We start from the raw sequence: 25,369 nt of genomic DNA, 5'->3' as shown, positions 1-25,369 counted from the left end.
CATTATTAATGGGAAATAATTACAGTTTTTCGTAATTGACTTTGGCTTACTTTGCATTGTAAATTAATAAAAATATTGAAAATAGTAAATATGATACAGAACTTTAGAAATATAGTTTCTGACTAAAATCTGTTCAAAGGCTCAGAATCAATCCTCCTTATAAATTCTTCCCAAAAATAGAGGATATTAACCGGGGCATTTTATATAACCATACATTAAGTCCTGTAGAGTAAAGCATCAAACTGTTTTTCTTTTTTTAAATAGAGGAAAGCTTGGTTGGTATATTGATATATGTTAAGAATATTCTATTGTGCAAGATGTATTTTAAATTTATGAAATGTGCTTTATGTAATCCTAGTGATCTGGCTAGGCTACCGCAGTAGTTGAAATATAACAAAACAATGTATATTGAATGAGAATTGTCATTTATTAAATGACAATAAATATATGCTGTAGCTAGTATAAAACGGAAGCATTTTTAACAGTTTATTGCCTTAACAGTTTTCCCTGGTATAATTTGCAATTTATTAGAAATATATCATTTTCATTATTTTTTATTCTTGCAACCAGATGAAATGGCGCGCAGTAAAATAATAAATTATCCTGCTATAAGTAAATTATTTTTTATCGATGATATTTACTCATTAACAGATTATTATATTCGATAACACTCTCCATACTTTCAAAGCAGACAGAGGAGCCGATGTACCAAGTATTGAACTGACCCTGCATATCTATTATATCCCAAAGATATCCACGCACGGTATCTTCTCCGGAAAACCTGGGGAAATAATATCCCCATTTTGTTTGTTCCAAAACTCTTGGATTACTTTTTCTAAATTTTTTTAAGAATGAAACTAAATTGGATTGGATCGTAATATCAATATCCTTTGCCCAAGGATTTTCGATGCCAACCTGATAATACATTTGAGTTTCCTGCGGGTTCTTATCAGGGCCGTTTTCTCGAATTCCAAGTCGATGGGCTTCCTCGGTGATGTTGTTCTTTGCTTGGTAAAAATTAAATGTTGCGTATACTGGATAGTTGATTTGCTCAAGGGCATTGTTGTAATAAACCTGTGGATCGTTCCCGCGAATGCCATTGTCTGATTCGATCAGTGTTGTAAGGAAGTTTCCATTATACAGTCTGCTAAATAAATGTCTTTCCTTTGCGTTGAAATCCACAATGTTTAGCAAAGAATTCATCGCTGGAGATAAGACCAAGAAATCGAAATGTTCCGTCTTAACACTTGGGTGGTCTCTGGTTGAGTACGTTATTTGAATTCCTCCAGGACCGGGCAATCTTTTAATCCTGTCAACATTAGCTCCAAGATGTACATTCAATTTATTTTGTTTGGCAATCTCGGTAACAATGGATTGAAATGCCCCCTCTAAAATCCAGAATCCGTTTTCAGGTGTAAATACGCCCTTGATTACTTCCGGTGGTACCCAAGCCAAAGCGTATATTGCTGCAGTATCGTTGATAAATCCATACCCATTTGCAGTTAGAAATGTTCTGAAAATAGGGGCTATTACCATCAGATCTTGCCGTTCTAAGAAATCCTGGACAGTTCCTTGAATTTGTCGGAGAACTTGTGGAGTTGGTCGAGGCATGAGTTCGAAGGAATAGTTTCCAAACAAACAGCGATGGATTCTGTCGTACTTTCCCACTGCTTCTTGGATCCGCCGACGTGCAACCTCAGGTGACCTTTCTCCCGTGTTCTGAGCCAACAGTTCGCTCCAAGTTGAAAATTCTAAAGTTTATATTGGAGAAATTATCTTTACCGGAATCATGTTTATACAGTTTTGTCATGTGAATAAATCTCATAAAGCCTAAAGGAATTTCTTGAAGTTTGATCAAGTATTTCATACATATATACATGTACTATATGTATGTTTTAAAATAATACCTTATTATTGATATAAACATTTAAAAGCTTTTTCTATACACACCTTATTAAAACTCAATGGTATAAGTTGAATGTTGAACATACCTACCACAATTGAAGTTCCTCGTTCCGTCTTAAGGGGGTCGACTATACTTTCCATTGCGCAATATTTCGCGCATCATAGTAAAATGAAGCGTATTTACTGTTTTAATGCAACTTTTTTCGCTTAATTATTAAAATTAAACAAAATTAAAAAATTATAGGTATAAAAATGTAATTACAATTTGATATAACTGATTTTTTAACCGATTTTGCAATTGATAGGTAGGTTGACGTCGTTGCAGTGTGTTTTTGACGTTATGATAATCTGTAGCTCTTAAAGAAAGGGGTAATAAAAATATTATTAAAGAAAAAGTAATAAACATAACCTCTTGAAATTTAAAACATAGAAATTTTAGAATATCTCCAATATTTTTATTATGTTTTCATGTGAATCCATTTTGTACGTCATATTCTGTAATACTCTATAAAAATAGTAAAATTTGCTAATTTTTCATTTTGAGATGCTCCCTCTGGTAACAAGACGGTAGAATTTTGTGTTTCTTACATAAATTGTATAATATAGTATTACTCATCAAATATTATAGTTTGAACAAAATGTCTATTGTAGTATTTGTATAATTTGCTTTAAAGTGTTAAAAATTTGCATTTTCCTATATCATTTAATCCTATAGTAAATGTACCTGAATTTTGAGACGGTCCCTAAAAAATACCAGGACGGTAGATTTCCACCAAACTTTGCATGTACACTGAAAATAATGTAAGTTATATATGGTATAAAATGAAGATTTTCCTATTGTAGTTTTCACACAATAAAACTATAGTCGGCCCCCTTAATTACTGAGTTTAAGAAAAAAAAATTATATTAAGGATAAAAATTTACAAAATGTTAATATATATACTTAAGTTTTCTTGATATGACTGACCGAAATCCCTGACCATTACGGAGGACTTATTTTTGGATTTTATCCTGAACTGAGGAGTATATCTCTGCACCAATCTGAGTGTCTGATCGTAGATATCGGACATATAGTTTGTTCCAAACTCATTGTATACGCCCCTGTAAAATCGGGATTTTGCTTTTCCTCCAAGTTCGTTTCGCTGTTCAAAAATTTCGATGTTTTTGAAACCTCTTTCCTGCAAAGATTTTTCATCTTTGAAAATTAAAATGTTATCTTTGATTTACATGATTTAATTCAAAAGTATTCATTAAATATGATACATCTCTATCCACTAACCTTTAGTAGAGAAGCCATATGCACACCGCTTATCCCACCTCCGACAACAGCAATCCGATCATTAACAGATTTAGGACCTGATATCGCTGGATATCCTGTTGTTTTCATCTGAGGCAATGAAAATTTAAAACTGGAAAAATATGCACGTTCCATTTCCACTTTTGAAGAGATTAACTTCTTTTTGTGCCATTTTGAGAAAAAGCAGATCTTATGGGATTTCTGGGACAAACGTAACATATATAATTTATGCAATCAATATGCTGAATGTCGATGAACAAATCCTAACAAAATGCAAATGAAATATTTTATTGTCGTAGGAATGGTAACGATAATTTATATCTATTGTTAATCGTATTCTCTATTTTTTGTATGGTACATGTATACCGAAATACAATTCCATTGAAAATGTACTTTTTTTCTTATTAATAAATGGTAATTTTAGGGTTCTCGCTCTTTAACACATGTCTTTTAGTTCTTCTATTCTTTGATTGAAATGATAAATGCATTTAACATTAAACATTTAGACTGGTATGTTTTGTAACAAACACAACGCCATGCTGTCCCAGTCAGACGACCAAAACAAACTTCTAATTTTGAAGAGTTCACTACTGGAAATAGAACATATCAGTGCATTTGAAAAAAAAACTTGAAAAATGGTTCTGGGGTAATGTAAAAGAAGTTGATGTTTAAAGAGTACTTAAATAAACTTTAGATTTGTAACTTAAGTTACTTTTCGGAACTAAAAGTTGAAATACCGACAATAAATATACTGAGTATATTGTAATAGATTGTTTTACTATGAATCAAAAGTAGAACGTATTTTGGTCAAAAATGATGAAAATACTAAATGTATTTATGAAATACTGTTGCTCCCGTATGGAAGCTTAAGGCGAGGGTTGAATTCTTTCAAATGCATGTCAAACTCAAAAGGTCAGGATCAAAAGGTCAAAAGTGTTTGTACCAAAGAAAGGTTTTGTTACAAGGAATACAACTGTGAAATATGAAAGCCTTAGCTCTAACAATTCAATAGTTAAGACCAAATATAAAGTTTTTAAAAAGTGGGTCAAAGTATTAGGTCAAGGTCTAAATCCCCTGCCAACCGGTCACACCCGCTGTGTGCTCCTCGTCATGATCGGGAAATAATGCATAAATCCCTCGTCAATTCAGTGTATAAAAAATAAATGAACTAACACTTCGTACAAACCAGCAATTGACTCAATGATGAATTGTATTTGCTGACAAGTATGAAAACCCTAGCTCCAACTATCAAAAATTATTGCCAATGTTATTTTTCGTAAAAATAGATCAAACTCCAAGGTCAAGGGATCAAATGTGGTGGTACCCAAAGAAAAGTCTTGTCACAAGGAATACACTTGTGCAAAATAAAAGTCATAGTCTTTCCGACGGTTTTATCTTGAATTCTTTGAAATGAGTCGGTGTCAATGACCTTGTCAGCAAATACAATTTATCATTGAGTCAAATGCTGACTGACGTTTTTCATACTAATTTTTAGTCCAGTATTTATACACTGCATCGACGACGGATTTTTCCATTATTTCCCGATCATGACAAGGAGCACTCTCCTCCATGGCACCTGATCCCACCTCTGATGCTTTGGAGGTCCATGTTTGCTCTGCTCCTATTTTGTATTGTTTTATGGACTTTGAGATTTAATTCTATTTGTTATTTCCATATCCTTCTTTTAAACTTTAAATTATGTTCATATCAAATATTAAACTACATATGTATGTCTCTAAATACAAAAATAAAAATATCTCAAAATAAGGTATGCAACAAAATAAACTATAAACCTATTTAAAAATACACTTTAAAATTGTGATTAAGAAACATTTTTCAATTACTAGTACTTCGCATAATCAATTATATGACCTTTTTGTACTCTCAAACTGTGATTTTTCTGACATTGAAAATTCATTAAGCATGAAAATTATTTTTAAGTCCTACATTTTCGCTGAATTTAAGGAGATAAGTCAACATAATCTTAAATAATCAGAAATAAACATCAAAAGTGAGGGTATATGATGCATTTTTTAAAGATATTACTCAAACGATGTCAATTTTATGTTTAAATAGGCTCAATTTTTCTTGGACTTTCTCGTACGAAATCATTTTATAGATATTTCAAAACCAGGATAACACAACTCTCTGCAAAGTACAGCTTTCTCTGCAACCAGCATGGAAAAAAAAGGAATCTAAAATTAACAGTGCTGTAACTACATGTATCTAGATCAAATTTGAATATTTTCTTCGTAAAAAAAAATCTCTTCCACCAAAAAATATAGTTTTTAGCTTAATCCTACTTGAATGAAATTAAATCGCGGTTTTTTATTTAACCTAGATCAGTTTGTATTATTGAATCCAGATTAAGAGATAAAACTTTGAACTGCTGTAAAATGTCATAAGAAAAGGTCCGGACAGAAATCTGCTCAAAAGCATAGGATCGAACCTCCTTAAGGAAAAGCGACATAAGGAATTTTAATGGATTTTTTTGTAGATTGACGTCTTCTCAATAAAAATACATTTTTTTTAAAGTTCAAGAATATCTTCCAATATCCCTACCTTTTCATTTATACGAATGGTTTAAAACAATAATTTAGTTAAGCTCCAAACCAAATAAAAAAGAAATGTCCAAGTCTTCGTGGCTAGTCAGAAAGTATAAATACTGTAAACATTTGTCCAAAAGCATTCTGTTTGAAATCTCTACTCACCATGTTGGCATTACATTGAAAGGGCCTTTGGAACGTCTCCATGTATCCGTTAACTCTCACTGAAAGTCCAGCTGCCAAAACTATGAAAAACTCCAACATATTTATTATAAATAGAAATGTATAATTCTCTGAAACGATCTGTTAAATGCAATTATCTGCAATTCCCCCGATAGCAAGACGCGTTTCTATATATATGAATATATAATTCATATTAAGCATTGTCAATCATGATTGGTATATTACTCATGACATAGATGGTTCTTTATGATTCTATGCATAACTGGCTTTATTCCACAGGGGTTGTTTGGGATAAAATTATCTTTTCCAAAGAACTAAAATGCTTGATAAATACAGGTTGGAAGTTTTGCACACATTCTTAAATGTTGATTTACTCATCATTGATTTCATTCAAAAGTTGGTGAAAAATGACAGGTGAGCAAATACTGATTATCTAGGTAATATACTGATTAAATATAAAATATATTTTCTCTTGTTTGTATGTTTTTTAAAAAAAATCATTATGTTGCAATGCAGGTGGTCTAGAATATTGTCTGAAAGAATCTATCAGAGAAAACGTATGTCTTCTGCACATTATTTTTCAGAAAACAAAATGTTTTTGTGAAACACTTTGCCCCCGATGGTAACACAATGCTGGAGTGGGACGTTGAATGAAGTGCATGATATACACTTGTAAGATGTTTTAAGGGTAGCAAAGGTGAAAATACTGAAAATACCGGCAAAATACCTCATGAAGTCGATAGAAAGCTTGGTCCATAATTGGCAGGTCGTGGGGTTTATACACATGTAACCAGTGACCACGGTGACCCAATTAAGTCCATAAAAAATGTATTGCGAACTACTTCTTTGCTCAGCGGTCAGCACTTTGAAGTGAAAGTTGAAGGCCAAATAAACCTGAAAAACCGAGACCTCACGCATTTTGGTAGGTGTTGGCAATATAAAAAATATTATCACTGCTTGATATGGCCCCGTGTGTCGAAAAAAGTTCTACATTAGAAAATTGTCCTATGGTGACGTCTATTGTAATCACTATTGAAATAATGCTCATTATCGAAATAATAGTGCTTCAGTGTGTATTTCAAAATCGAACACAGGCTGTAACTATTATTGAAATAACGTTCCCGCTATATGAATAATTATTTCAATAGTGGTTGAAAGTGCATTCCAAGAGCCAACACAGGGTGCAACCACTATTAAAGTAACGTTTACTATTGAAATATTTGTTTCCATAGCAATTGAAAGTGCATTCAATACCCAATACCAAACACAAGTTGAAACCACTAATGAATAACGTTCAGAATTCCAATGATTGTTCAATAGTGTTGGAATTTGCATTTTAAATCCAAAACCAGTAGTGATATAATTATTTCAGTAATGATCATCATTTCAATTGTGATGCTACATCCCCTACTGAAATAAAAGTTAGGATCAAATGATTTTATATGAATTAGCTAGTCAAAGTATTTACATTGTGACCCAATGTCACTATTATCTTTATAATAAGTATGCATATATAATTCTGATCGAAGAATAAGAATTTCCCACAATTTAAAATATTTCTATGATTTTGTTGTGATTATCATAAGCTTCGGCAGATTTATTACTTCATAAAAATGTTCGAAGCATAAATTCGATACAGCATTTAATTTTCTTTTAGTTTTAGAGTTATCCATTTCACAAATTCTACGGTTAAAAATAAATTGAGGTGTTAATTATTTCTCTGAATATACAATATTCCCATATTAAGAATTACTTCCCTCGTAGTAAGCGGTTATCTCAACTTACGACGTCCAGCTCTAAACATTTAAGTTGTCATTTTTGTAAGTCTGGTAAACGCTTCTTCCATAGTATAACAAGTCCATCAATCTTTGAAACTCTTTTACTCTGTATTAACTAGTTTTTGATGCATCTGTGTCGTTCCCCGGTTCCCAGCTCTTTTTTCGTATGAACAGGGGTCATACCCCGCTCCACACAACACTGAGATATAATTTGGTGCGCTGCATTATAGTGTTTGTGCATATCATGACGTGCATATAATGTCATATTTTTCTTATTTATTATGTCAGAGTATTTATCTGATTGTACACACAATACTCTGAAGTTGATATCAAAAAGATGCTTGAGTTTCTGATTGACAATATCTATGTAGTTTTTGGAGACCAGGTCTTCAAGCAATCTTTTGGAAATCTCATGGGTATCTAGCATTTTCGCCTCGTTATTAGCAGACCTATTTCTGTATTCATATCAAGCAGACTTTGTGCAAAATCATATGTGTGAAAAGAAGAAAACACTTGCTGTGGCCTTCAACTCGACATTAAGATATATCGACGACGTATTGTCCATGAACAATGGTAAAGTCCATTCTTGTGTCATTACAATACTAGCATATCCTGGTGTGCTTGAGATAAAAGATACCACAAAGTCTGATACTTATTTGTTTCATATTTTGATATCTTAATTGAAAAACGTTAATGGTAATCTAACAACCAAGCTCTATGATAAACATGATTATATAATTACTTCAACTTTCCTATCGTCAACTTCCCTTACTTATGCAGCAATATACGAGGGTGATCAAAAAGTTCGCAAACGAATTGAATAACTTCAAAAAAAAGAAATGATATAGGCTTTCAGTTTTGTTTTTTTTTTGTTTTCTTTTTTTCAGTAGTCCTCTCCGATTTTAATGCGCATCTGAAACTGTTTGCCCATGCGCGGATCAGGTGATATAAGCGGTCACGTGACATTCTCCTTGGGTTTTGTCACAAAAGCTTAAAGATTTTTGCGACTTTCATATTTCTTACCATGCAAGTTATTTTTTTTTTTACAAGCAAAACAGTCAATTTGTCAGAAATTGACAAATTTCAGCAATAGTATGGGTGGATAAAATCCTTCTCCAAATTGAACAATGTGACCCTCACAACCCAAGTCCCTGTCTTTGGAGCGTCGTTTATTCAATGTGGATAAAGTATGGGTGCCTTCTTTTTATTATATCTGATATGTTGAAAATCTAAATTAAACGATCTTCTCTAACTGTAAGTTGGCGATCTTTTATATCAAATTGCTTAACAAAGGACACGCCTCTTCCCCAGCTTGCTTTCACTGGGCAACAGAAAAAAAAACATCATTTTTAAATATCTCCCTTTCTTCACTGAAGCAATCAATCCAATTAATGACAAAACTTCTGGCAAGTCTTTTGCCTTTATAAACCATGTACATGTACAAAATATTATATGCTTCTGGAAAGGAATTCCCAAGATGTACGTTTAACTTTACAGCCGTTCGTATCTCGAAAACGACTGAGTCAACCATTTTTGTCACAAATGATCTGCATATTGACGTCATTTTCTCATTTTGACGTCACAAACATGAGGCAAATGTTTTATTACATATGCTGTTTATAGAACATTTATATAACTCTACGTCGTGTGCCAAAGAACAAAGTACAGTTTCAATACAAATATAACCTTGTGATTTTCTTGAAACTGATGTAAAAAATAAAAACTTATGTTTTCTGAATCATTGAAATTCCATGCAGAAAAATCATGCAAAATCATTTTTCTCATATGCATTCCGTTATGCTAATTGTGACGTCATAAACATGTGCATTTTCCGGTATTTTCTTAAAAGGTGTGACCATAAGGCAGGGGATGGTCACTCCTCAATGCCACCTGATCCCACCTCTGATGTTTTAGAGGTCCTTGTTTGCTCTGCTCCCTTTTGTATTGTTTTATGGAATTTGATATTGAATACTGTTCGTTATCTCCATATCCTTCATTGCAGAAGACACCGATTTTCAGTGGTAATAGTGTCCACAGGCATCGCCTACAAAGATTTTGAGATATATATACAATTTGAGGCATTTCTATCAAATATAGAGAACTGTATCAAATCAATGACGTCATATTTCCGAAAGGGTAATCCCTTTATGTCATATTCTTCCCTGATCTATCTTAGGCCGCACAAATTTAATTTCTTGTTCGTCTGACATTTGAGGAAAAAAAAGTACGAGCGGGCTAGCGGTTAAATAATAATATTATTACTTTTTGTAGACAATTTTTTAGGCGTAGCGTGAAAAAATTTGAACGGACAATTATTTTTTTCTGATTTGCAGATTAAAAATACGATAGATAGAGCGGAAATTGAACAGAAAATAGCACAAAATTCTTATGATGCGGGAAATTTAAATTAATATAATCTGTATAGTTCTGTTTAAATACGAGCGCGCTGGTCCGACGAACAAGAAATTTTATTGGTGTGGCCTTAGTCATTAACTCATAACTAATATTTGAGCCAGTTACAAAACTTTTTGGGCGCAATAAAGCTAAAACTGTACATTTCTTTATTCTGATCTGAATTGTGGTTTGGAAATATAAACACCCCTACTATTGTATTGTGATTTAAATTCAAGACACGTGGTTTAAGTTTACCTATTCAAAGGTTATAGGGTAAAACTGGTTTTATAAATAAAACTGGCAGTGAAGAGGAAATTGCTATAGTCCGTTTAATTCTTTTGAAAACATGTCCTGTGAAAAATGTGTTTCCAGACCTTTCTGAAAGACTTTCATGATTTTCAACAAAAAGGGTGGCTTATGGGGGGGGGATAAAAATATATCTTATCATAGTTTACGGCAAAAATTAGAGCTTTCTAGCGACCGAAACGCTGGTAAAAAAAATGCCTATTGTTATTAATGCGTACAGAGGATCTAACCACGAGCAACCGACCATTTGTTGATTGAATACGTTTACGCCAAATGAATGTTTACATTTCACTTCGAACACGTCGTTCAAGTCAATCTATGATCATGTCAATGGAGTGCAAAATATAAAAAAATGTTCTTATAAACAAAATGCAAAGATTAGAAACTATGAAAGATGTCACGGGCGTTTTTAATTTGTTGTTAACTAGAAAAAATATGTTTAATAAAATCTATATGTAGTTAGTGTCAAGTTCAGAACACCAGCACTTCAAGGGTAAGGAAAACGAGCAGCTTCTCGTATGCATTTAAATGAACAAAATATTTTTACATAACTATACTCGTGGTCACGTATTTTGGCCCGAGAATCCACCTGACAATTGTATTCACCAATTGTACAATAAAGGAATTTATCTAGCGTAAAATTCCTTTAGTATTCGTAGTAACCCATGATGCAATTCTCATTCAGCTGATTGGTCAGTTAAAGTCACATTGGTGCCTCATTTGCTAATCTGAGGCCAAAAAATGTAGTTCCGGTTCCCATGCAAAAACATTTGTCAAAAAAGAAATTTTTAATTCATGATATCAGAAAATTATATCATAGATAATACTTATAATTTAAATTTGAATGATTCAAAAGAGATCAGTTCACATACATTTCTACAGAATGATATTATAGGGTGGTAAAAACTAAACCGCAACATAAGTTTTCTGTTCACCATGTCTCCACGTGCTAGTCACTTCCTAGCCACATTTCCGTGAATAATTTACCCTATCTAGTTGTAGTCTCGTGAACTCTCGCCAGAGCCTTTGCCAGAACTACTCTGAACTCATCGGGTTTTATAATTTGTAGAACACCGAAAAATAAAAGGTTCCGAACACATTAGTAGGGTTGATAGAGATAGTTCGCAAACCTTTTGATCACCCCTCGTACCTTCATCACCTATATGCAGAAGTAAATCATTGACAAACAAGTTAATGAATCAAGAATATCGGCAGTCTCGTTTAAAGTCATCATTTCGTAGGTTTTGTGGTCGATACAATGACCTTGTCAGCAAATATAATTGATAATTGACTTAAAAGGTGACTGACGTTTTTAATACAAATTGTTATACCATTATACATACACTGAATTGATGACAGATTGTTCCGTTGTTTTCCGATGAGAAAAATGAGCACACGGCGGGTGTGACTGGTCGCCAGGGGATACTCACTCCTCGATGGCACCTGATCCAACCTCTGATGTTTTGGAGGCCCGTGTTTGCTCTACTCCTACTAGGTATTTTTTATGTTCTTCTGATCTAAAATACTTTTCGTAATCTCCATATATTTCATAGTAAGATTATTTTGCTGTGTACGATGTATTTTAAATTTTATGAACTGTTAGTATGAAATAGAGGCATTTTAAACAGTTTTTTGCCTTAACTGTTTTTCTTGAGAGAATTTGCAATTGATAAAAAAGGTATCATCTTCTTTATACTGCAGTAGTTTATTCTTGAACTCAGATGAAATTGTGCACAGTACACTGATAATTATTCTGCTAAAAGTAAATTATTTTTTTAATCAATGAAATATACTCATTAACAGATTATTATATTCTAGCACACTCTCCATACTTTCAAAGCAGACAGAAGAACCGATGTACCAGGTATTGAACTGACCCTGCATATCTAATACATCCCAAATATATCCTCGCGCGATATCTTCTCCGGAAAACCTTGGGAAATAATATCCCCATTTTGTTTGTTCCAAAACTCTTGGATTACTTTTTCTAAATTTTTTTAAATGTGAAACTAACTTGGACTGGATCATAATATCAACATCCTTTGCAAAAGGATCTGCAAAGCCAGTTTGATAATACAATTGAGTTTCCTGCGGGTTCTTATCAGGACCGTTTTCCCGAATCCCAAGGCGATGGTTTTCCCCGGTGATGTTGTTCTTTGCATGGTAAAAATTAAATGATGCGAATACGGGATAGTCGTCTTGATCAACGGCATCGTTGTAATAAACTTGTGGATCGTTACCTCGAATGCCATTGTCAGATTCGATCAGTGTCGTTACGAAGTTTGAATTATACAGTCTGCTAAATAAATGTCTTTCCTTTGCGTTGAAATCCACAATGTTTAGCAAAGAATTCATCGCTGGGGATAAGACCAAGAAATCGAAATGTTCCGTCTCAACACTTGGGTGGTCTCTGGTTGAGTACGTTATTTGAATTCCCCCAGGACCGGGCAGTCTTTTAATCCTTTCGACATTAGCTTCCAGATGTACATTCAATTGATTTTGTTTGGCAGTCTCGATTACAATGGCTTGAAATGCTCCATCTAAAATCCAAAACCCGTTTTCAGGTGTAAATGTGCCTTGGATAACTGCCGGTGGCACCCAAGCCATACCGTATATAGCTGCAGTATCATTGATAAACCCATACCCATCTGCTGTTAGATATGTACGGAAATAAGGTGCTAATAACATCAGATCATGCCGTTCTAAAAAATCCTGTACAGTTCCTTGAATTTGTCGCATAACTTCTGGAGTTGGTCGAGGCATGAGTTCGAAAGAATAGTTTCCAAACAAACAGGTATGGATTCTGTCGTACCTTTCTACGGCTTCTTGGATCCGCCGACGTGCAGCTTCACGTGTCCTTTCTCCCGTATTCTGAGCCAAAAGTGCACGCCAGGTGGAAAATTCTAAAGTTTTTATTGGAAGAGAATAGAATTACACAATTATTCTTTTCCCGATTATTTTTCATGGATTTTTAGAATGTAAAAGAATAAATGGATATTTTGTTGTTTTCTTGTAGTTTGATGCTATATAAAACAGTGTTTACATCTATATATTTACATCCACTGAATATTTTCTCCTTTATTTCTTAAGAAACCCCATTGCGTTCATCACTGCATAAACTACAGTAGGCAGCTCGTCTGTACAGATTTCTTAATCAGTGGCTGTTCCATCAATGAAACGTATAAAGACGTTCGCATCATTAATACAATAATTAATCTTTTTAATCCTACTTCGGCGTTTATGCAAATTATCACACAAGCCAATCCATTGATCACTTCATGAATTCGAAAAATAAGACAGTTATTCCTTAAATAGATGTTTTCTAATGATACGTTATAATTGATAATTACTCTTATTAGCAATTTACTGCAAAACTTTCACACATTTTCCCCCTAAATGGTATCAATTAAATTGTTCACTTAAACAGACTGACCACCTTTGCCGTAACTATCGAAATGAATTGATCGTTTCGTTTTAGGTTATTGCCAAAGGTCAAAATGTCCAAAAATTAATTTTTTGCAATACGCGTAGCTCCATAAGTATGTGAGGTAAAAGATAAAAAGTATCTCTTAAAAACAAATATTTAAATGGTAAACCGCTTTCCAGATTCTATAGAATTCCAACTTGCAATTTATTGATCAACATATATTTTTCTGCAATTATGCCTTTCACTAAAAGTACGGAATGAATTAGGTTTTTTTTTAGTAAACGCAGTTTTGAAAAAATATTTTTTTCGAATCAATATTTTTAAGTATTTTTAACCACGTGATACTTTTTAATCTGTTAATCAATGATATATTTATAAAATGTAAAAGTTTTAACTTCAGAAACCACATAAATCTGAAGCTGTTATAAAATTAGCATTGAGTACTTATTGACCTTTGGCAAAACCTTAAATAATATTAAACCTTCTTGAACATGTTAAATACAGACTTTACTAAAACTTAAGTGGTATGCCTATATTTAAACACCCAATTTTATGTTAACGCCCCCAAAATCTACCTGATTCAAGATCAATAATTTACTGCCTGTCAATCATTAAAAAAAACAATAGCTTCTGATTTGATTGTCAGGCCAGTTATCCGTGTTACCTGATAGTCTGAGTTTGTGTCCTTTGAAAACGATTGCCTGGTCACGCGTCAAACACTTTCATGTAGCCACCTTGTATACACGGGCCCCGTGACAGGGGTTAAAGAAGAATCTTAGAAAAATTTTATTTTAAAAGCAATTGAGAGTAGATAAATAAAACATGACTTCATAAAATATTTGCTTTTAATCTCAACGGCTATATTGTATTTTAGGCGATATGTCGTCCAAGATATATGCTCTGTAGAATTTAGACCAGTCTGTGCACAGAAACGCTATTTGCCGGTGTAAAGACGAATAATGACCCCCATCGAATAATGACCGGGGGTCATTATTCGACCCCCGGTCATTATTCGAGAAAAAATGACCCTTTTGCCCGTAGAAAAAGTGTCACTTCCTTAAAAATTTGCAGAACCCACGTGAAGAAAAATGACCCCCGTAGAAAAATGACCCCCTGTAGATTAAAGCTAAAATTTTTAGGGGGCAAAAAAAAAATGGATAAAGAAACATATTGGCCAAAATGCTCACCTGAGCTTATTGGGAATAAACTGATGATATGTTGATCTCATAACATTATACAATTATAGCTATATTTTAAGGTAAATGCAATGATTCAGAATCTAAAGGAGTAAAAGATTCATCAAGCCTTAAGGGTTAGGTAAACATTGTTTTTTGATGGTGGAAATTATCGAACTGACAGAAAAAATCAACAGTATTATATATTATTATATCCTCCGCTTGAAAAGCGGGAGGGTATATAGTGATTTAGATGTCCGTCCGTCTGTTACGCTTTGAGGTATCCATCTCTTATCCGCAAATCCTCATATATAAAAAGATGTGTTTGTGAAACAGCTATGCCCCTGTATGGCAACATAGCGAAGATTAAACTTTTCTTAAATGCAATTTAAATATATTGTTACCCAAAGTAGGGTCTTCTCACATGAAATACAACTGCAAAATAGGAAAGCCCTAGCACCACTTGTTCAAAAGTAATAGCTAAGGATAAGTTTTTGAAAGGTAGGTCAAACTCAAAGGTCAAAGTTGATGATTTCTTAAGAAAATGTTTAAATGTAACAAGGATTACATATGTGAAGTATGAATACCCTAGCCCTTACCGTTCAAAGGTTATGGCCAAGGTAAAAAAAAAATCATAAGTACGGAAAACTAGTATCTACCGTTCAAAAGTTATGGCCAAAGTAAAAATTTGGCATTTTTGTGTAAAATGGGATAAACTCCAAGGTCAAGGTCAAAAGGTCAAATTTGGTGGTACCCAAAGTAAGGTCTTGTCACAAGGAATATACATATTAAATATGAAAGTCATAGCTCCAATATATGAAAAATTATGGTCAAGGTTAAGGTTTTTGCGGACAAACAAACCGCCAGATAGACAGACGGACATACAGACGAACACGATAAAACTATATACCCCCGAATCTTCGACTACGGGGACATAAAAAGAAATGGTCTTCAATTAACTTTTCATATTAATATACATTATAAAGAAGACGTTACAACAATGAAAATGTTTGTTCTGATTTTCATATTAAATTCTCTGAAAAATATACTTAGAACTGAGTAAAAGGGTGGAGTAAAACAAGAATTAAGGTAGAACCTATTTCGGAAAAGACTTTGTCACAATTGCAAGATTTTCAAACTTTTCAAAATGATAAATTAGTACTTGCTTATCAATCAGTTAAGATATCATGATATGTTTCCTTGTTTTTTAATCTAGAACAGGCTGTGAAACTTGGTAGGGTATTCACATACTGCGATTTCACATTTTCAAATATTTTTAGGGGTACTTGTCATAAAGGGAATATGAAAAATCACAAAAATACTTCTTCAAACATCGTCGTTTATAAAATTTTTTAACTGAATAATATTAAACAATATCTTATCAAGAATAATTTCTTTTTTATTCAATTAACATAAAAGATAAGTCCACCATTAAAAAAATAGTCAAATGAATTATTTTTAGTCAATTATTCACCCTATATTTGTAAATATTTGTTAGACGTCTTTGTCACAATGTTTTCAATCTTCAATATGATGAAGAACATAGCCAAATGATTACAAAAAATGATTAAAATATAAACCTTTCAACTCATTTTCTTGACCTTTTTGCACTTACACGGGATTTAATAATTAAATGACTGTTTGGGGTTACTTTCAGATTAAATATTTATCAGAAATTGTACTTTTTCAGAAATTGTACTTTTTCTTTAAAAAGATCATATTTAATAGAAAAATTGTAATCAAACACCAAGAGTGTAAATAAGAAACATAATTATGAAAAGAAATGCACATAATATCATTATAGATATCACAAAAAAGTACACACGATCAAACGATCTACAACACGTGCATCTTTGACTTAGACACATTTCATCAAGATATTACGCTATATACATGTAGCTGGCAACTAAAGATTTCTTACGATTTATACATTCCTTCAAAATGGTTACATACCATTCAAATTATTACGAAAGTTGTATGTACATTGTAATTTCATTACACTAGATAGTCTTGGGTTTGTCAACTTCAGGTCTAGATCTAGTAAATAAAAGGTGCCTACATATTTTCTCTTATTCCAGAAATATATTGCCATTAAGCATTATAAACCAAAAAATATATGAATTGAATCAAGATTATGTTGGCATGATTGAATTCTGTGAATTTCAAAATGCAGTATTTTCTACCATTTTTATTGAAGCTGTCAAGTATGGGAAAAAGTGGCATTGAATTAATTATGACGTCTTAATGGGTTAGCACAGGTTTAACACATTTACAAGTTATGATGTCATACGAAGTAGGTTCTACGTTAAAAGAAATGTAATGAATACTGTGTGCTAAATCAAAAGTTTATGTCTACATGTATAGTTTTTGCATTAGAATGACTGTGTATTTTACACTAGCCCATATTTTACAGAGCATATTTTTAGGTCTTATACTTACCCCACCCCCTTTCTTATTTATCAGGAAGTCGATATTGAACAAGAGCAAAAAAACACCCTACTTTTATTTTTCTATAAGAAAGGAATTAAAAATAAGCTAAAAATAATCTACTATTCTACTAATTTTTAATTGTTACTTTGCCACAATACTTTCAAGTATACCTCCACCAACATTTAAAGTATGCTTTAATCATGGCGAAGTAAATTATGATATGATAGTACTTGTGTGAAGGCTTAACTTCATTTCAATATTTTATCTAGAGCCTCTTTCAGAATTATTGAAAGGTATAGAGTTTTATTTATATTTCTTCTTTTCATTTATTATTATTTTTTTTGTTTTGATTTTACGTAATGTTCTTTTTTTTTTTTGGGGGGGGGGATAAAAATTTCTTCCTCTTTCATTGTCAAATAGGATTTGCCAAACTTAAACAAACTAAAAGTTGAAATGACGGAATTTTAATTTTTCCTATTAAAGAGTACTTAAACCTGATTTTTGCATGGTTTGATTTCTAAAAACAAGTGGAATATCATTCTTTAAGCGAACATTATAAGGAGGAATATTAAAAAGAAATTTTATTTACTTGACAATTAAAGAATCTCTTTTCAAACACAATTTTAGCATTGAAAGACTACGTGAATCTCTTAATTATTTCATACGACTTTTTGTATTTTTCTGGTTACAGAAAATGTAAAAATTAGTTTCGCTGTAAAAAAGATATCAAAGAGTGTATATTTTGTATCACTTTAAAGGGGGTCATTTTTCAATGGGGGTCATTATTTTATAGGACTAACATATAAAATAATGACCCCCTAGGACCCTTTTTCTACAAAAAATGATTTTTTTCTACGGGTGGGGGTCATTTTTTGTCGTTGAAAAATGACCCCCCGGTCATTATTCGATGGGGGTCATTATTCGTCTTTACACCGGTTAAAATTGGAATATGAAAAATAGGAAAAGATATTTAGCACAAACGGCACGGATAAAAAATTCCTTTATCCGATGTTTTACCTACTTATATATGAATACAATCTATATATACCATGTTCCGTTATAAAGTTCTGAAATGTCAGAAACAGCTGTCGAGTTTCGAGATTGTAACTTTTAGTTCGAATTTCCTAACATCTGTCAATACCCAATATTCGAAATTAAAAATGAATATATACAGCCAAAGATCAATTCTTAAAAGTATAAAAAAAAATATCTCGCAAACAAAAAAAATTTTAATCACACGTACGAACACCCGGAAATGGTGAATATTTTCGACACTATGTTGATCAGAACGTAGGCAATATTCCTATCGCGGTACGGTACATTGTATAAATTATGTTCACACGACGGATAGGCCTACCTATGAATGGAATATTTTTTTATTTTGATATTTACAAAAGTTTAATTAAAAAAAAGATACGTTTTCTTTGTAGTTTTACTCTGTGTTCTTTTCTTTAATTTGTCATTTTTTAAAATATAAAAACGATATTTCTTTATAATTTTTTCCTTCATTAGATATCGCTGAAAGTATTTAAAAATAAATTTTATATTGAAATATTTCAATTATTTCAAGTAGTTTCATTCAAATTTAGACACGAAACACGGAATGTTGACCCAGATACCAGTCACAGACTTCCTGTGTAATGCCACGTGTATGTAGATTTTTGACATCTTGCGTATTGGGGGTCTCCAGGTAAATAATACCACTGTTACTTGGACCACTCCCCCTCCTCAGGTAACCGTACGGTAAAAAAAATTGGGTCTTTAAGATAAAAAATTTACAAATATCAATAATATGTGTATATATATACTAGAACTGAAATGTTTTTGATATGACCTACCGAATTCTCTGACCATTATGGATGACAGACCTTTGGATTTGATCCTGGATCGAGGCGTATACCTCTTCACCATATTGGCTACCTGATCGTAAATATCAGTCAAGAAGATTGTCCCAAACTCATTATACACGCCCCTACGCAATCGCGAATATGCTTTTCCTCCAACTTCGTTTCGCATCTCAAATATTTTGATGTTTTTGTAACCTTTCTCCTGCAATGAATTTTTAACTGCGAAAATTAAAACGTTATCGTCGATTTACATGATTAAATTAAAAAAATATTCATAAAATACGATACATCTCTATTCACTAACCTTTAGCAGAGAAGCCATATGCACTCCACTTATCCCACCTCCGACAACAGCAATCCGATCATTAACAGATTTAGGACCAGATATTGCTGGATATCCCGTAGTTATCATCTGAAGCAATGGAAAATTTAAAAGGGGACAGAAATACACTCAATTTATTCAGGTAGTCTTCCTCTACCATGTTATTAAATATTTCAAATATTTGAAAAAAAAACTTACTTTCAGCGACAATTCTGGTATCAGTATCTTTTACAAAGAGATATATATTTCTCAAATGCAAAATAAAGAAATAATGGGGGAAAGGGTTTGGGGAGGGTGGTAGTAATACTTGTAGATAATCAGTTGAGGCTGAAAATAAGACCATATCAATTCAAACTTAAGATATTGTCTTCCGCGTGGCGCAGTGGTTAGAGCGTCTGTATTAAACAGGCGCGAAGTAACGAGTTGATCCTTACCTCGTGGGTTCGAATCCCACTATGGGATCTGCATTGGCGGATCCAGGACTTTCGTAACGGGGGCGCAATAGAAGGCAGGTGGTCTTGTGGCTTTACTGAACCCCCAGTGGGTCCATGAAAAGGTGTTTAATGTCATGAAAATTATTTAAAAAAGATTAAATTTGGATTCGCAATTAAGGGGCAGACTGGAGTTTCTATTGAACAATGATGTGTATTTACCGTTTTAAAACAGCTTTTATTCACATAATTAACAAAATAAAATAAAATTGAGAAATTACATTTTGAAAAACTTAATTACAAAAATGACTGATTTTAAAGAAACAATTTTTCATTTGACATGCAGATAAACGTCGTAGAGTGCTAAACGGAAGCTCTTCAAGAAGGGGTCATAAAATATCAAAAAAAGATGTTGAAGCTCTTGAAATTTAAACATAAGAACTTGAAATTCTCTCAATCATTTTTGTATATAAATCCTTTATATCATAGGTTCCAATTGCTCCCCGTTATAAGCAGACCTATATTTGTATTCTTGTGAAGCAGTATTTATGCAAACCTTATGCGTGAAAAGACGAAACACTTGCTGTGACCTTCAACTCGACATATAGATACATGTACGAGGGTTGATCAAAAAGTTCGCGGAATTTCGCTTTAAATTTTATCGTAATTTGATAAAAGCAAACAAAAGGCATATTTATAATATAGAGTCATCATGCAACAAAACTGGAAAATTTCACCACATTCAAATTACAAACTAGGCCACACGTGCTTTCTGAAAATGGATAGTTATAGAATCGGGGGAGACTTCGAAATAATTATTTGTCAAGTTAAGTATGCCACGTCATATTATAGGAGTACATCTCCATCCTGTCCAATTTGATTGAGTAATTCTACAGAATGCCGCTTTTTTCTCCATTTTCTTCTAAAGAAAAGCCTTGGTATCCTCTCGCACAGACTTATCTTCATATTACACTCATATTTCAAAAATACTCCCAATCTTTCCATATAATGTCCCAGTTTCAGAAGCAATGTCAAGCACAGTACGTCATCGGCCAACGTTCATTAACGCTTCATTTGTCTACGAGGAAAAACTGACCCTCCAAAATGTGACCGTACCTATAATGGACGTTTTACTTTTCTTAAATGTTCATTGCTTAATGCAGTCTCCAGCCTATATCAGAAGTATACACGTTTAGGTCAAAGTATTACCTTGATTTTCAGAAAACTTATAACTTGATTAAAATTAGACGTTGCCTAACAATTTAAAGATTTAACAATAATTCATCAACACGTAAACTAAATTTTCATTTGAATCAGTAAAACTTTCAGAGAAAGATTCATAAGAGGTCAAGCAATCGTAATAAAGACATAATTTTCATTTTATGAACCAATTCGATACTTTTTTTCTCATTTCACGTATTAAGAATTTTAAAAAATGATAAAAAGCAAGTTAATGTCTCCCCCGCTTTTTCAAACATCAGTTTCCATGGCTAATGACAAAAAGTTTCTATCATAGATATTAAAAATATTTTTTTATTAAAAAGATTCAACAGTTGTCGATATTCTCATGTGTAATTTTCAACAATTTCCGCTAATAAATAAATTAAATACGAAGATATGTCATGAACTTTTGGATCAACCCTCGTATATCGATGACATATTGTATGTTAAAAATGATTATATCCATTCTTATGTCGATACCATGCATTCTGATGAGACTGAGATCAAAGGTACCACAGAGTCTGACATATCTGTTTCATTTTGGATATTTTGCTTGAAAAAAGACGTTAATCGTAATCTAACAACCAAGCTCTAAGATAAACCTGATGATTTTAACATTCTATCGTCTACTTCAGTTACTTATGCAGCAATATACCTTCATCACCTGCATACGATTTTATTTTGGATATTTTGCATTAATCGTAATCTAACAACCAAGCTCTACCTGATGATTTTAACATTCTATCGTTACTTCAGTTACTTATGCAGCAATATACCTTCATCACCTGCATACGGAGTTTATGTATTTTAGTTGATTCAATACGCACGGGCATGATCTGCGTACGAACAATTTCTAAAACAAGGTAAATTATTGACAAACAAGTTGTTGAAACAAGAATATCAGCAGTCTCGTTTAAAGTCATCATTTCGTAAGTTCTGTGGTCGATACAATGATCTTGTCAGCAAATACAAGTTATCATTGAGTCAAATGATGACTGACGTTTATCATACTAATACTTAGTCCATTTTTGTACACTGAATTGTTGACGGATTATTTCGTTATTTCCCGATCATGACAAGGAGCACAAAACGGGTATGACCGATCGGCAGGGGACACTCGCTCCTCCATGGCACCTGATCCAACCTCTGATGTTTTTTAGGTCCGTTTTTGCTGTGCCCCTTTTTTGTATTGTTTTATGGACCTTTGATCTTGAATACTGTTAGTTATTTCCATATGTTTCATCTGTCATTTAAATTATACATGTAATACTCCATAAAAACAATGAAAATTAATTAATTTTGACATTTTCAGATGCCTTCTTCTGAAACATGAAGGTAGAATTTTGTGTTTCTTACATATAATGTACAATATAGCATGTCTCATCATTTATTATAAATTGTGAATTAGATTTTGCCTAGACTTGGCATGTACATTGAAGTAAATGTAAGTCTCATATGATAAAAAATCAAAGAGTTTCCCTGTTGTGGTTTACACATTTTAAATCAAGGCATCGAAAGAAATATTTATCAGAGTTGTATCATCATCTTCATTATCTTGATCTTCTCTGGACTTACTCAAATTTTAAATGTGTCATTATTTTCTGTCAACCTCTATTTAATATATATTTCATTTATTTTTTTTTAAAATAATTTCTTTGAATGGGTGAGGGGATATTTAATTGGCTAAACATTATATTTCTTTCCTTCTTAAGTTTCTTTTCCTTTTTTTATGTCATAATAAACAATTGAGCTGATTTTATGTACAAACAAGAATTGGTCGTTATTTCAATAAAATCCATACATATGTAAGACTCCAAATTGCGATGGTGACGCCAAAGTCCGATGATCTCGCCAAAGCCCGATGGTCTGCGCCAAACCCCGATGGCTCGCTGTCGTTACGGACGCCAAAGTCCGATAGTCACGCCAAAGTCCGATGGCTCGTTTCCTATGAGACACGTTGTGCTGGTCTGTGCGATGGTCTGACACGCCAAAGTCTGATGGTGCGGAGGAACAATCAACGTTTATGACGTCACAGTAATCCGACGTCAATCCTTGACGCCGTTGTCCTGCATTCAAAAGGCATCATTTCTGAATTTGTCCTCGAATACAATTTTATTGACTTTGCTTATTGCTTGCACTTTCCAGGGATATTAGGGTTAGTCCTAGCACAACACTCGATGGATTAAGTTTAGTCATTGTATTGCACAACCCGAGAGATTTGGGGTTAGTCCTCGCACACTATAGTCGAGTGATTAGGGTTAGTCTTGCTCCCACCCAATATATCTAGGTTATTGTTAATACACAATTTTCGAGCGTTAGTCTCGCACCTAGCTGAGAGATAAAGGTTAGTTTTCGCATTTGGCATAGCGCGGCATTGCGGTTTGGTGCAGTGGTACTATGACGTTATAAACGTCGATTGATTTCCGCACCAACGGACTTTGGCGTGTCAGACCATCGGGAATTCGCGGGACCTTCGGACTTTGGAGTCCCATTGCACTTTGGAGTCCTACACATATACGATGCCAAGTTTGCTTTTTCAATTAAGCTTTTCGTTGCATAATTCCTGTGTATAATTTCTCGGTTTTGCTGTTGCTCCAATTTCATTTTCTCTAGACCAAAACGTAATGGGTGAATTGAAAGTTTTAGTTAAAAAAAAATGAAACTTGATAAAGCTGTAGTCCGGCGTGATCCATAGCTAAAATAATAATAGTCATTTTACCTTTTAATTCTAGTATTATGTATCATGTTTTAATATTGATATTTTGTATTCATCATTAAATTTAATGCAATAAATTTTCGGCTTCTCATTTTAAAATTATTTATTTAAAAATTAAAAAATTTCCTTGAATATACCTTTATATCTTTTCATTTTTTCAATTTTTTTTTTACAAATGATTTAAAAATAATTATATTAAACTTCAAACCCAAATAAAAACTGTCCGAGACCTGGGCCTAGTCAGTAAATTAAAAAAAATGTGACATCATTAAACAATTTGTCCAAAAACATTCTGTTTGAAATCTCTACTTACCGTGTTTGGGTTACATTGAAAGGGCCTTTGGAACGTCTCCCTGTATCCATCAACTCTCACTGAAAGTCCAGCAACCAAGAGTAGGGAAACCTCCAACATCATATTTCTTATAAATAGAAATATAAAATTCTCTGATATAACCTGTTACATTGTAACCTACAATTCCCCCAAAAAGCACAACGCGAGTATATACATGTATACATAAATTACATTATATGGTGCTAGCATTGTCAATCATGATCGGTCGAACTTGTCACATTTATAGTTCTTTATGAATCAATGCAGAACTGACTTTCTTCCACAATGGGAGATACAGTTATTTTTAATGATAATCTTTTCGAAAGATCTAGAATGCTTGATACATACAAATTCACCTGCTTTGAAAGGAAGTGTTTCCACCCATACTTAAATATTTAAGACTTGCTCAAATAATTCAGGCAAAAATTAATGAAAATGATATGTACCAAATATCACTATATATGGGTCATTTTCAAAATAAGTCCATTTCTGTTAAACAAGCTTTTCTTGATAATATTTCAATGAAATAACAATTTTTTTAACTGCTGACGTTAACGGTGGAGAGAAATTGAATACTATTTAAAAAATTGACATGAATACTTAAACAAAGTCCTTTGATCTGATTTACATTAAAAAGAATTGCATGTGATTTTGTCAGATATGTTACTGCAAGAAAAAGTTACTGTAAGGACATATCTTATTGCTCCATTGACAATCTACAGAATGCAAGTTAGAGTCATGTCCTCCGTCCAGTAACTGGTTGTCTTTAAAATACCAAATTATCTACTTAATGCTTTTTCCATTTTAAAATCCTATTAATTTGTAGTCTTGATTATGCAGAGGACAGAATTAGGTAACTACGCGGACTAATTAACATTTAACCTATAAATTGCCATTTTTAATACAAAATTTGTTTTTTTTTTTGCAATATAAAATAACAGTATTTTTTATCAAATGAGCATTTATTTTTCACACTATGTTTCCATGCGCTACAAATTAATTCAATAAATGATAAAATAAGAGCAACACAAACGAAAGAGTTGGTAATTCAATGGACGAA

The 25,369-nt window shown here is 32.8% G+C and overlaps 2 protein-coding genes across 2 annotated transcripts; both read right to left on the bottom strand.

Moving 5' to 3' along the window:
• Positions 1–624: 624 nt before the first annotated feature.
• Positions 625–3,337, bottom strand: LOC134262697 (uncharacterized). Its single transcript, XM_062745065.1, has 3 exons — positions 3,185–3,337; positions 2,873–3,083; positions 625–1,751 (listed from the first exon to the last, which is right to left on the bottom strand). The coding sequence occupies exons 1-3, from the start codon at positions 3,335–3,337 to the stop codon at positions 625–627; spliced, it is 1,491 nt and encodes a 496-aa protein (XP_062601049.1).
• Positions 3,338–12,188: 8,851 nt separating this feature from the next.
• On the bottom strand, positions 12,189–19,700 carry LOC134262689 (uncharacterized). The gene is made up of 3 exons (XM_062745059.1): positions 19,593–19,700; positions 19,280–19,490; positions 12,189–13,312 (listed from the first exon to the last, which is right to left on the bottom strand). The coding sequence occupies exons 1-3, from the start codon at positions 19,698–19,700 to the stop codon at positions 12,189–12,191; spliced, it is 1,443 nt and encodes a 480-aa protein (XP_062601043.1).
• Between the last annotated feature and the right edge of the window lie 5,669 nt (positions 19,701–25,369).

This window comes from Saccostrea cucullata, unplaced genomic scaffold, assembly GCF_032062105.1.
Source record: "Saccostrea cucullata isolate Sc308-1 unplaced genomic scaffold, CSIRO_AGI_Scuc_v1 ctg1620, whole genome shotgun sequence".
Taxonomy (NCBI): Eukaryota; Metazoa; Mollusca; class Bivalvia; order Ostreida; family Ostreidae; genus Saccostrea; species Saccostrea cuccullata.
This window is presented reverse-complemented; position numbering and strand designations above follow the sequence as displayed.